The sequence below is a fragment of the Vulpes lagopus genome, chromosome 18, assembly GCF_018345385.1.
Source record: "Vulpes lagopus strain Blue_001 chromosome 18, ASM1834538v1, whole genome shotgun sequence".
NCBI lineage: Eukaryota > Metazoa > Chordata > Mammalia > Carnivora > Canidae > Vulpes > Vulpes lagopus.
In genome coordinates, this window is record NC_054841.1 from 23,474,440 (window position 1) to 23,487,577 (window position 13,138).

At 38.7% G+C, this 13,138-nt stretch overlaps 1 protein-coding gene across 2 annotated transcripts in view; it reads left to right on the forward strand.

Annotated features, from left to right (window-relative positions):
* Positions 1-13,138, forward strand: part of LOC121478036 (ubiquinol-cytochrome-c reductase complex assembly factor 1) — a 98,642-nt gene that overhangs the window by 35,776 nt on the left and 49,728 nt on the right. For both annotated transcript variants that reach the window (XM_041732766.1, XM_041732765.1), the window contains 2 exons: positions 98-170; positions 5,857-5,914. In XM_041732766.1, the coding sequence (XP_041588700.1) occupies positions 98-170; positions 5,857-5,914 (131 nt within the window). The remainder of the gene's footprint in view (positions 1-97; positions 171-5,856; positions 5,915-13,138) is intronic.

Here is a 13,138-nt window from a genome sequence, read left to right on the forward strand (position 1 = left end):
TATAAGATGTTGTGACCTACATCTGATAGCACTAGAACATCCACTTGGTCATATCTTGAGTTTGTTTTTGTTTTTGTTTTTTTGTTTTTTTGTCTAGAAGATTAAGATTGCGGCTCTGCGCATGTATACTAGCTGTGTGGAGAAAACTGACTTCGAGGAATTCTTTCTAAGTAAGTTACTGTTTTTGATGGTTCTAAAAAGGAAAATGAACCTACTTTTCAAGGGGTGCCTGGCTGGCTCAGTAGATAGAGCATGTGACTTGATCTTGGGGTTGTAAGTTGAGCCCCATGTTGGGTGTAGAGATTACTTAAAAATAAAATCTTAAAAAAAAAGAGTCTATTTTTCTTTTTTATGACTGTATCTTAGTAGGATAGGTTTTGAGTCACTAGTGAAACAGTTTTTCCTGTACAAAGTGTGTAATAAAAGCTGCTTATTTTTCTCTTTTAATAGAATAAACAACGGCAAAAGAACTCTATAAATAAGACATTTTTAACAAGTTTGAAAAAAGAGGAAACCTAAAAATTTGTCCAGTACTTTGACATTTTTTCCACACATGCATCTTTTTACATACGAATACTCATAGTAAACAAATCCTGTTTATATTCTGGATGTTTTACTTAGCATTTTGACATGAAGTGAACTTTTATGCCAATCATTCCTCTTTTATTTCTAGTTTTTAATTATTTTTGGTTAGTTCTGGCATATGCGTAATGATTGTTTTCTTTCTGTTGAAGGACAGTTGGGTCAAAAGGTATATATATATATATATATATATATATATACACACATATATATATATATACACACATATACATATACATATATATATAGTTTTTTATTTATATCCCATTGATAAATTGTTTTCCAAAAGGGTTTTACTGGTTTAGACCACCATTATCAATTGATTACATAAATATAGTATTTATTTTGAAGCTATAAACCGCTTAGTTATAAATAAAGTTAGTTAAAGCAGGTACTTGTGAAGTAATTAGGAAAGTTGAAGCTGTTTCCAATTCCACAGATTTTGGAAAATAATGTGTGCTGTGCACATCTGTGGTAACAGCCATTATCCTGCAAGCAACAAACACTTAACTGTATATCTTGACATTTTTCATGGAGAGCAAATATTTATATGGAATTATGTTAAACAAGGAAGATAGCTAGTTGCAGTTTGGATTATTTAATAGCTATTTTGGTTTTTAAAAACCAAATGCAAGTTGTTTTGGTGATTTTACAATTTCAGCAAATTGATGTTATGTTAGGAACTTAAAATACCCTACTGACTTATAATCCTGATTTAGTGTCTACCTTCTGTTTCTTATTTATTCATAGTGACAAAAGAAAACTTTGTTTGTTTTTAATCTCTAAAAACTCCTCATATTATGACAAATTGGTCTGAAAGGAGAAAATATTCTTTATCTACTTTATGAAGAAACTATTCATATTAGAAGCTGGATTTTTAAGTGATTTCTGGATTACATATATGTCCCTCAAGTACTTTTCATCAGATCTTTTTAAAACCTCATCCTCAGATATCTATTTAATATTTGATTCCATAAATAACTCATGAATTTATAATTATTTTGAAATGTTTACTAGTTCTCTTTGTCTTAGTCCTCATTTTTGAAGATCCTTGAGTTAGTATTATAGATTGATTAATGAGGTTATTATTACATATTTAAGGTAACATATGTTTCAATTTATAAGCTTTTGTAAGCTACTTAAAAATACAAATTTATAAAAATTATTATTACCATTATATGCTAATAATTCACATTTACATGGTATGCTTTTACACTGTCTCATTAGGAGTTGTAGAACCTTATAGGGTAGGAAGGCTTGTATTCTTATTTTCATTTCAGAAATAGTTGAAATTTAAGAGACTAAGTAACCCAAAGTTGCTTAGCTAAGGCTTGATCATATGTTGTCTGGCTTAAAGGCCAGGAATTTTTCCACTATAACATATTGCTTATGAATGAATGTACCTGCAAATTAGAAATTATAATTCATTTTAATATTTTTTGTATGTTATTGCTTTTAAATGAGAACTACCTCTAGGAGATACTCTATTATTATAAACTGATATATATATATATATATATTAGAGTTATGTCACCTCAATATTAGACTTATAGCTTGTTCATTTGTATTATGCTCCATTGTGGTCCATCTTTGTCATTTGTGGGTAGATTATATTTTAAAATCAAACAAAGTGGTTCTGAACTGTGGGTAGTGAATAAAAAAGGGAGCCAATCTGAAAAATACCATTTGAAGGCAGAGAAATATCTACAAAATAATGAGACTTTCTTGCATCTTCCAAAAAAAAAAAAAAAAAAAAGATTCTAAAGAGTAGGCCAGACAGATTTGGGGTAAAAGAAGAGAATATATACATTGTTTCCCAAGATTACACCTTTAAAGTGGCTGTTGCTCCCTTGGAGTTTTGGTATTTTAGGGCTTGACTTTTAGAGTTCAGAGCATTCAGTAACTTTTTAAAAGGATATAGAGGTTTAGGTAGCTCAGCATTCTCATCCTTACTCTTCCAACAAAAGTGAAGCCAGTGTTAATTCATGAAGGTGTATAAGAATGAGTTTTTTACTCACAGTGTGCTTGTGAGTAAAAAATAGGCCTGTAGTCTCTTGGATAGGCCCCCATAAAATGCCCAAGTTATAGACTCTCTATCATCTCAGAGCTCAAAGGTCTTGATCCAGAGACCTAAACCTTGGGGACTCTGACTGGTGAGATACCTTCACAGCTAGCCTCCTGTTGTTTCCAAGATGTTCTGATGTGGTGTATGTCATTTGTAGCATCAGTGAGGATACCCTCTGTGAGCATGCAGTGGCTTGCTAACTGGGGTTTTTTGGAGATGAGTTTTGTTATGAGGAGCACTTTGGAACAGATGAAGCCAATCAATAAAGTTTGTGTTTAATTCTATACTGAAATTCCATACTGTCTAAAAACTGCTTTGTCTTTAGCTCTTAATACTTTTAGACTTAATACTTTGGAGAGGAGCCTCCTTAATGAATAAGTTCTGAGTCAGTGATTGAGGTTCATCATTTTATTGACATAGTCTTAAATAGTGAGCTATTTAAGATATTTTTAAACCCTAGTGTTTAAATAATTCACACTGAGAAACAACAATAGTAAATATTTATTGAGTACTTATTAAATATTAACTATTTTACTAAACATTTTACAAGCCATATCTCATTTAATCCTCACAAATACCTATAAGGTAGGTTCTCTTACTCTCCCCATTTTTACAGAGAAGACAGCTGAGGCACTGAGAAAGCTAAATAATTTTACCTAGAGTCACTTAGCAAGTAAGAGATAACAGTCAAGATTTTGAATCAAAAAGTCTGACCCCAGAGCCTGTATTTTTTTTTATTTTTTATTTTTTTATTTATGATAGTCACAGAGAGAGAGAGAGAGAGAGAGGCAGAGACACAGGCGGAGGGAGAAGCAGGCTCCATGCACCGGGAGCCTGATGTGGGATTCGATCCCGGGTCTCCAGGATCGCGCCCTGAGCCAAAGGCAGGCGCCAAACCGCTGCGCCACCCAGGGATCCCTAGAGCCTGTATTAAACAAACAACTGTATTGATACTACCGCTCCATAACAGTGATGAATTACTTAATTTTTATCCAATGAAAGTACCTAGCCTCAGAAAATAATGCACTGAGCATGTATTGGTACAAGAGTGTGATCTTGACAAAAGACAATAATGGATTTTAACTTAGAAGTGTTTAAACACGGTTCATTGAGCTAAAGATCTGCTGTGTTTTTGCAATGCTCATGGTCAGACATTCAGTGGTCTTGTTTCTTAGGCCTTCACTCTGTGGGTTTCTGTTCTGATCCCAGTGGGTACAGGGAATCAAAATGCCAGTTCTTTTCCCATCGTTAGCCCTGAGCCGACCCCCAGAATGGAAAATTGTGACCCAGGTCCAACTGCTGGCCTGTCTGTCTGTCTGTGCTTTCCAGCCCAAGAATTGATTCCCTCTCGGAGAAAATTGGAAAGGCTCCTGGAGGCTGCTGAGAAGCTTTGATGTAGAGGTAGCAATTGAACAGATTGTCCTTTAGAAGCAGCCAATTTTCATTTTCCAGATTGAAAGACAGACTTCCAAGAAAACTTTTCTTTTTAATGTTTTGTTCTAGCATCCAAAAAAGACCCAACTTCAGATCTGGGCTTGAGAGTTTCTCATGGCTATTCTTGTTCTAGGTGGAGAGTGGTTGGCCCACTCTCAGATGGCATGTGTCTTAATAGCTGTATGGTTGGCCAGGCCAGCCTTCACCTCCCTCCTGCTGGGTTCCAAGAGGAAGTCCACTTGACAACTGCTGGGCACCTCCCAGTAAGCTCACCAGAGTATTTTGGTGTCATTTTGTGACAGACCTGGACTTAAACTCCAGCCCAACCACTAGCTTGTTATATTGTGGCTGCCCTCAAGTTACTTAGCCTTTTTGAGCCTGTTTCCTCATCTCTAAACTGAGGATTATAATGCCTCCCTTCGGGGTTAAAGTGAGGACTAAGTGAGATAATGTATTGATGTGACTAGCAGTGGACCTGGCAGGAAATATGGGTCCTTAGAGAATGTTAGTTTCTGATATATTAGTATTAGAGAAGCAGTTAGTGATTAAGACTGAAGTGCCTAGGAGCAAGCAGATCTGAATTTGATTCTAGATGTTTCATTTTATAGCTGTGTGAGCTTGGGCAATTGTCGTGATCTCTCTGAGAGTCCCATTTTCTCACCTGTCATTGAGGTTATTATTAATACCCACCTCATAGGCCTGTTGGTAGGATTCATTGAGCTCATGCATGTAAGCATCAGTTACAGTGTCTCACACAAAGTAAGCCCTCAAGGAATTAGAGTTCTTTATTATTATTGGTGATGTTAGTGTTCTTCTTCACAGAGGTTCTGCTCTGTGTTTCTCTCCTAGTGGCCCCAGTTTGTCATCATTTAATACATTGTATATTTCATTGTTTACTGCAGGGTAGGACAGATTCTACCCAAAGGGCCCAAATTGATCACTGATAGTCACTTTTCTTTGTCCTCTTGCACCAGCTTTTCTTTCTGTTATGTGATAGAAGGGTAAATTCAGTGGGGGGGCCCTCGTCTAGCCAGAGGCATTTTGTAGCCATCTGAGAATTGGGAGATATGGATGTCTAAGCATTGACCTGAGTTTTAATATCTTAAGGTTTTGTCATTCTTGGGGGGAGATGAATGGCCTTTCATTAGATGTAATATGCTTTCTTATTCATCTGCAGCTTCCTAGAGCCCCCATTTTTTCTCTTGGTCATTTATTTTGGGTGAATCATTCAGCATACTCATGTTCATAGTACACTTGAGTTGCCTTAAAGAAGGAAGGCGGGAAAAAGAAACTAGAACTTAGACTTCTCAGTAGAGTTCCAGTGAAAGACACCTATACTTAAGTGGGGTAGGTAAAGTAGTATCTGCCTACCTTTCCAGATGAATTTGAAACCAGAAAGGGAAAATAGCATGTGAGTTGGAAGGAACCATACAGATCATCTAGGCCACATTATACAAAGTGAGAAAACCAAGCATCTGAGAAGAAAAGCGATATGCCGAAGGCCACACAGCAAAGTGGTACCAGGGCTGTAACTGGAAGGCATTCAATACCTTTCTTCAGGATTAAAGTGAGGATTATGCATTCTGACTGTATTCAATGCTCTTTCAGTCTGTCATTTTGTCCTGTGGTTCCTCTGGCCCTCTCATGGTCGCATAATCAGAGAGCACTGTAACTGCCAAATATTTGAGTTGAATAGACTCCTACCAATATTTAATATATAGTCAGTATTCCTTCTCTAAACCCTCACATATTTATACTTTATTGTTATTTTCTAGGATGTCAGATGCCTGATACATTCAATTCATGGTTTCTTATAACTCTACTTCATGTCTGGTAAGTGAGCAATTTAAATGAAGTCACCAAATGTTTTTTTTTTTTTTTAATACTGCTGACTTGTAAGGTATAGCCTTCAGCAGGGCTGATTATGTAAAATGGCAGTTGTTTAGGCATTAAAAACTGTTCCTTTCATTTTAATAACTAGTGTCTTAAAGCACATTTTTATTAAAGGTCAAAGCATAGTCCCAGAAAGAAACTAGTATTTGTAGGCTTTTCTCAAAGAACACCTAACCTAGTGAACAATGCTATCAGTATCTCTAAGAGACTCTCTGAGCTCAGATGGAAAGTTCTCTCCCTTGGCTGTTTTAGGAAAGTTCACATTTACGTAAAAGTGGTTTGAATTGTGAGAATCCGTGGTCATTTTCATTGCTGGTCATCAGAAACCTATAACAAATTACAGCACTGACATTTACGCCTGTACCTCTAAAATGTGCATACAGGTTAGATTCATGCCAGGTTTGTTGCATGTAAAAATATTTAACACCTTAAACAGTATATTTTTTCTTCAGCTGCAAATTAAGTAGCCAAAAAAAAAATCAATTTTTCATCTAATGTTACACACAGTATTAAAGGTTAGAAGGATATAGGAGAGACATTGAAGTGGGGGCTGGGGAATGCATTTATTGAACTGCCAGATCTCGGGAAAGTAAATTCTAGAGAACTAAGTTTACTACTTTGACCATAGTGAGTATCTGAGGAACGTGGGGAATGGTTGCTCTGTCAAAAGGACCCTTGTTTGAGACTGCCTTCAGCTGAGCTTTGCATCACAGGACAGACTACTATATAAAGACTTTTTGGTTTTGATCACCTCTGAAATATTTCTCCTTCTGAACTCTCATAGACACTGAGATTGGCTAAGGGGCATAAGATGGCAACTTATTTTATGTTATTTTGTCTAAGCGGGTACTTCCTTGAGTGCACACTATGTCCTGGGCAGTTTGCTGGGAGCTAACAGTGGTTCTCAAGAAGCTCACAGTCTAATGAGGGAGATAAGACATTTACAATAGTGATAAGTCAAAATGGCTAAATTCTCTAATAAATCTGAGTAAGTAGTGCCTTTGGGATCACAGAGGAAGCCACAACTATCAAAACCTTTACTAGTTCTGTCTATTCTTTGAAATGTACCGTGTCTTTTAGGCAGCTGAGAAGGCAGGCTACCTTTTTTCTGAATGGTGAAGGTTAAGAAAAGGTTTAGGGAGGGAAGCTGGATATACTGAGAGGAAAACCACTTTTTCAAAAGGAGAGGACTGCAGAGGTGGCACTGCAGAATTACTCACTGGAAAGGTGGGAGGGTTGAGAGGAGGCTAGGCTGTTCCCAGAGGAGCTCAAAGATAATATTCAGAGTTTGTATGAAAGACTCTTTATTACCCATATAGCTAGAGGTATCAGAGTGTTAGAGGGAGTGGATGGCAAAATAAAATATATAATCCTTGTGACCACATCCCAAGGTCAATCCCTGAGTAATAGTGGGCAAGAGAACCTTGAAACTACTTATAGTTCTTTCAAGATAGACACCATTTCCAAACATGCCTGCTGTGCCTTCCTTGCTGAGGTTGGTTTTAATTTCTCAGAGGAGTGGGGAGTACTGCTACCAGTTAAGTAGGGGGAGGGAGGCTGTCTGCTTCAGATCTACACTTGGTCTCCCCCCCCCCCCCCCCAATTCCTCTTTAGTTGTTATGATCTGCAGGCTTTGGTGGAATGAATCAATAGCTTTTCAGTTTGAACCAGCAAATTCTTTTTAGATTTTTATTTATTTATTTATTTATTTGTTTATGATAGTCAGCGAGAGATAGAGAGAAGCAGAGACACAGGTAGAGGGAGAAGCAGGCTCCATGCACCGGGAGCCCGACGTGGGATTCGATCCCGGGTCTCCAGGATCGCGCCCTGGGCCAAAGGCAGGCGCCAAACCGCTGTGCCACCCAGGGATCCCCTGAACCAGCAAATTCTTATTGAGAACTCACTGTAGTTAAGGACTGTGGGGCTTTGGAGAGAAGGGTTTGACATGGGGTGCACCTTAAGAAACTTAATCTAGCAAATACCAGGCTGAAAGTACAATTGCCTGTAATGGATGACAGTGAAAGAAGTGCTGTGCCCAGGGTACAAACAGATACTATAGGTATGACTAAAACCAAATTTGGTGTTGGGGGCATGGAGAAGAGTATTGGATAAAGAGTGGCTCTGTGGTAGAAGTGACATTGAGATGTACCATGAAGGATGAGTAGAATTTCTGTCAGAGAAAAGGAGGGCATTCTAGGTTGAGGGAATATCAGGAGCAAAAGACAGAACATATGTGCAAGGACATGGAGTATTTGAGGACAGCCACTTGTCTGAAGTGTCTAAAGCAGGTTTATGGAGGAATTTAATGGTCAGGGTTGCCATAAATGCGGTTTGGTGCCCAACTGTGCTGTCATCCTCCAAGAATTGGGGAAACTTTCTCTTCTAAGCAATAGGGGTATTAGGAGTAATGGATCCACTCCAAATCTATGGAGAAGCTATGTTCTTCCTGCCTTCTTCTCTTAGCCTGACACTCCAGGAGGATAACTGCGGGGTAGCCAAATCCAGTATTACGGGACTAAGTCGACTTGCTAGAGATGTGTAGGGTTGAAATAACTCCTGTAGGTGGTAGTATGAGGGAGAAGTAGAAAGGCTTAGAAAGCAGTTATAAAAGAATCCTCCTCACCCCTCAAGAAAAAAAATAACCCCTAATAAACAGAATACCCTGGCAGTGGACTTTGCAGAAAGCTTGCTTGGGTTCCCAAGGGTGATTGCTCCCTATTGGCTCTTAGAATGGGGACAGGATTTCTCACATCCTTTTAGTTCCCTGGGGGAGGTGTTGATGATTCCCTTATCTTGTCTGCTTTCACCAGTTCTCAAGTTTTTCTGGGTAGTTCCAGTTTCTAGAGGGCCCTTATCAGTTGTGTATTCATGTGAGCCTGCAGCTGCAATGACCATGTGTCCTTTGTCTTTGCTGAACAAGATTAGTTTTGACTGTGGTTGCTGAAAAATTGTTAAGAAAGGTTGCTGTCTGGCTTCCCTGAATCCAAATGTGGACTTAATAAAGGCAGGCCTCCTCCTCTGTTCCCTGTCCTGGACAATGGCACTGCAATACATTCAGGCGTCCACATCAGAAACCCTTTTATCTGGTCTCAAACTTTTTTTTACCATGACCCACAGTAAAAAATAAATTATACTTTGCAACCCAGAACTCACACATATCTGATACTACAGTTTTGAAAAACTTATCCCTACCAATGTCAGATAATCTGATATTTTCCATTCCATTTGAATTCACTTTATTAAAAATTTAAGATGTTACCCATTTAATTGATTTTACTGGGTTATAAGCAGCAGTACCTGGAAACTGGTCTTGGGCCTCCAATTTCCATCTTCATATGCCATTGGTCTTCTCAATACAAATTGAATCAGCACACACACACACACACACACACACACACACTCCTTAATTATTCTCCATTATTCTCGGGACAAAGTATGTTTCTTAGCATGGCATTCATACCCCACTAAATATGCCACCTCTGCTAGTCTCGTATGGTGCTATTGTAGGTACCACTATCATCACCACTTTCTCCTCTGCAAGATAATACAATATTAAATAATAGAAATATCAAGTCTTCTGTACAAAGTTTTCTTCTGTCCTGAAAGCCCTTCTTCCTCCTCTCCACCTGACAAACTCCTGTTTTTCATTCAGTATCCAACTCAGATATTATTTTTCTTTGAAGCCTTCCCTACCCTTTGAGGGCAAGAGTTAGTTCCTCTTCTATGTTCTCTTAGAATTTTAGACACCTTGGTCATACAAACATTATTATGTTTTATTGTATCAGTCTTCTTTGTGGATGGTGTATTTATTGAGAGCAAGAATTACTTTTATTATCTTTTCAGAAAGATTTGAGAATGGGGTATTACTTTCCTCAGTTCCATGTCTTACTCTTAGTTTGTATCAATAATTGTTCATTAAGTAACTGATAGCTCCAGGTTTGACTTGGGCCCCACAGCATTTGGAAAGGTCCTGGTGTTGTCTTTTGGTTGGGTGAGAATGACGGAGCTTTGCTCCTACTTAAGTTTCTCTGGTGGTTACATGTATGTAGCTGGAATTTATGTTGGCTTTAATAGATTTGTTAGAGACTTCTCTTGTAGTCATGGAATACTAATACCTTCTAGATGCAGAAGTTAATTTTAGAAAACGGAATTGGATAAATAAAATTAGAATATGCCTATGATGGAGATGGAATGCAGAGAGTAAATTGCAGTTTGTATTTTTAAATTTAATTTTATTTATTTAATTTTTATTTTGTTTATTTATTTATTTAATTTCATTTTTAAATAATCTATATACCCAATATGGGGGTTGAACTTACAACCCAGAGATCAAGAGTCACATGCAACATGGACTGAGCCAGCCAGGTGCCCCTGCAGTTTGTATTTTTAAAAATTATTTTAAAGCCAGGTGTATCATAAATATAATAATTACTAAGCCTTTTACTATATTTTCTTTTATTTATTTTGCATATATTTTCTCACACATTCTTACAGCTACTTTATTTTTATTTCACATATGAGGAATCAGCAGCTTAGAGAAGTCAGAGAACTTGCCCAAACAACTAGTTAGTACATGGTGGAGAGGAAATTCAAAGTATAAGTCTGGGTAGCTCAAAGTATTAAGTTGCTTTCCTCATTGGTAATTAAAACTACCAAAGTAATAATTGCTTATTAATACTAATATTATTGAATTAATTTACTTTTAAAATAAACATTTATTAATGCTATTTATTATTTGAAGTACCTGCTTATTCTTAAACATAAATCTGTAAATTGTAGAGGCTCCGGCTGGTCTGATCTGTGGAGCATGTGACTCTTGATCTCGGGGTTTTGGGTTTGAAGGCTACATTGTGTGTAGAGATGATTTAAATGTAAAGCATTGCAGGTGTAGGGGTCTAGTGGTTTAATCTTTTTACCAGCTGAGCCCTTTTTAAAAATGAAATTTTAGGGGTGCCTGGTTGGCTCAGTTGGTTGAGTGTCTGCCTTCAGTTTAGGTCATAATCCCAGGGTCCTGAGATTGGACCCCAATGTTGAGGCACTCTGCTCAGCAGGGAGCCTGCTTTTCCCTCTGCTTACATCTGCTGCTCCTCTTGCTTGTGCCCTCTCTCTTTGTCAAATAAATAAATAAAATCTTTTTTAAAAATGAAATTTTATGTTCAGTTACCATGTATGAATAGATAAAGAATTGCTACTTGGGTTGAGGAAGTGGGAATGACCTCACTTCAGATCTTTACAATGTGCCCACTGGTAAGGGACCCTTACATAATTCTGTGGAAACTCAGACCACAGCTTAAAAACAACAGATCTAGAGACGCCTGGGTGGCTCAGCTGGTTCAGTGACTGACTCTAGATTTCAGCTCAGGTCACGATCTCAGGATCATGAGATTGAGCCCTGCATCTGGCTCTACACTTAGCTTGGAGTCAGCTTGGGAGTCTGTTTCCCTCGCTCTCTGCCCCTCCCCCCTGTTCTCTCTCTCCCTCTCTCTCTCAAGTAAATAAATAAATATTTTTAAAAAGATAAAAAATAAAACACATCTAGTTCAACCCCCTCATTTTACAATTGGGGAGATGATTTTGATGATTTTAAGGAATTTGTCACAGGCCTCTTCATCTGTAATGGAAGATCTGAGACTCAGACTCAAATTCAAAGCTAACTGTTCCTTCTGCAGTACTTCGAGTGTCTCCTTTTGGTGGTCATGGGGATGGGGGTTTCTTCCCATGAATATGAACAGCATAGCACTGATCATCAACTATATGGAACTGTCTATGTTCTGGGAGAGGCAACAAGTAAGTAGACCTGAAAACAGTAGAGGGTGGTAAGTGCTATGTATAGCAGACATGCAGATCTTATGGAAGCACAAGGGGAAGGGGGACTGCCTGGAGATGGTCAAAGGAAGCAGTTGCACTGGCCTTCTGGGGTCTAAAACCAGAGCACATGGGGTGTTAAGGAGTTTTTAGGAGGATAAGAGGTAATTATAAACTACTTTTTAAGACATTCCAAGTGATTAAGAAAGATGATCACTAGAGGGAGAAACAGGACAGAGGGGAAACTTTTTTTTTTTTCTTTTTTTTTTTTTAAGAGGGGGAAACACGAACATTTTTGTAAGTCTGGGGGAAGAAGCCTCTGGGAAAGTAGAGAAGGAAGTAACTTGTGCAGGTAGGAAGGGGTTGGAAAACAGACTGGTCCCAGTCTCAGTCCAGCCAGAGGACACCCTGGCAGATTCTCCTGGCCTTTGCAAGAGGCTCTTTAGAACCGCCACAGCAGTTTTGATGTAGCTGTAGGGCTTTCAAGCTCTCGCTGGATTCCAGCAGCTCCAGACCTGCTATATATGGTAAGCCCTGGCCATGTACACATCCTTTCTCTCTCTCCCCCATCCAGTCACTCTGTTCATTCACGCATGTAGCTTTTTGGACAAACCAAAGGCCTATGCAGCATCATTTTATCAACATTGCATAACCTAAAAGTACTGGTACATGCTACCCAGGAGCTTGTTCTCTATAGTGGATCTGACAGGCGGGCCACAGGGGCCAGGTGTAGTTCTTAGAGGAGGCTCACTGTCAGGTGAGATGGCTTCAGGAAGTGCTTCACCCCACTTGTCTGTCCACAGACTGTCCTGTGGCCCCCACATTCCGCACATAAAGGTTAGGCTTCATGGGGAGGGAGTTTAGGAAACTAAGTGGAGATAGCCATGTACACAGCCCCAGGAAAGGGTAGGCATGCCAGCTTACAAATAAATAAACTTATTCATTAGCACACTGCTGAGACTTGAGTGTGGGCATGTAGACTCTGCTTCCTTGGCCTCAGCTGGTGGCAGAGTAAGGGAAACAAGCTACGTGAAAGCCCCTTTTGGGATTCCTTCATAGCAGCCGGAGTGACAGACCTACCTTAAATGCCCACTAGTTTTCATTGAAGTCAAAATCAGATCCTCTCTGAGCAGCTTTATAAACTACCATTAGGGAGAAACAAGGCCAAAACACAACTGGCATTGTCAGAAGGCCCAAACAGAACAAGCGGGACAGGATACTCAGAACTGCCAATACATGGCAGGAGGTCAGCGTCAAAAATAACAAGAATTTTTCCCTCCCAGATTTAGGCAGAGAGGAGGAAAGCATGGTTAGGACTCTTGTTCCTTTGAACTCTGCAGGCAGTGTTCCTGTCTTCCT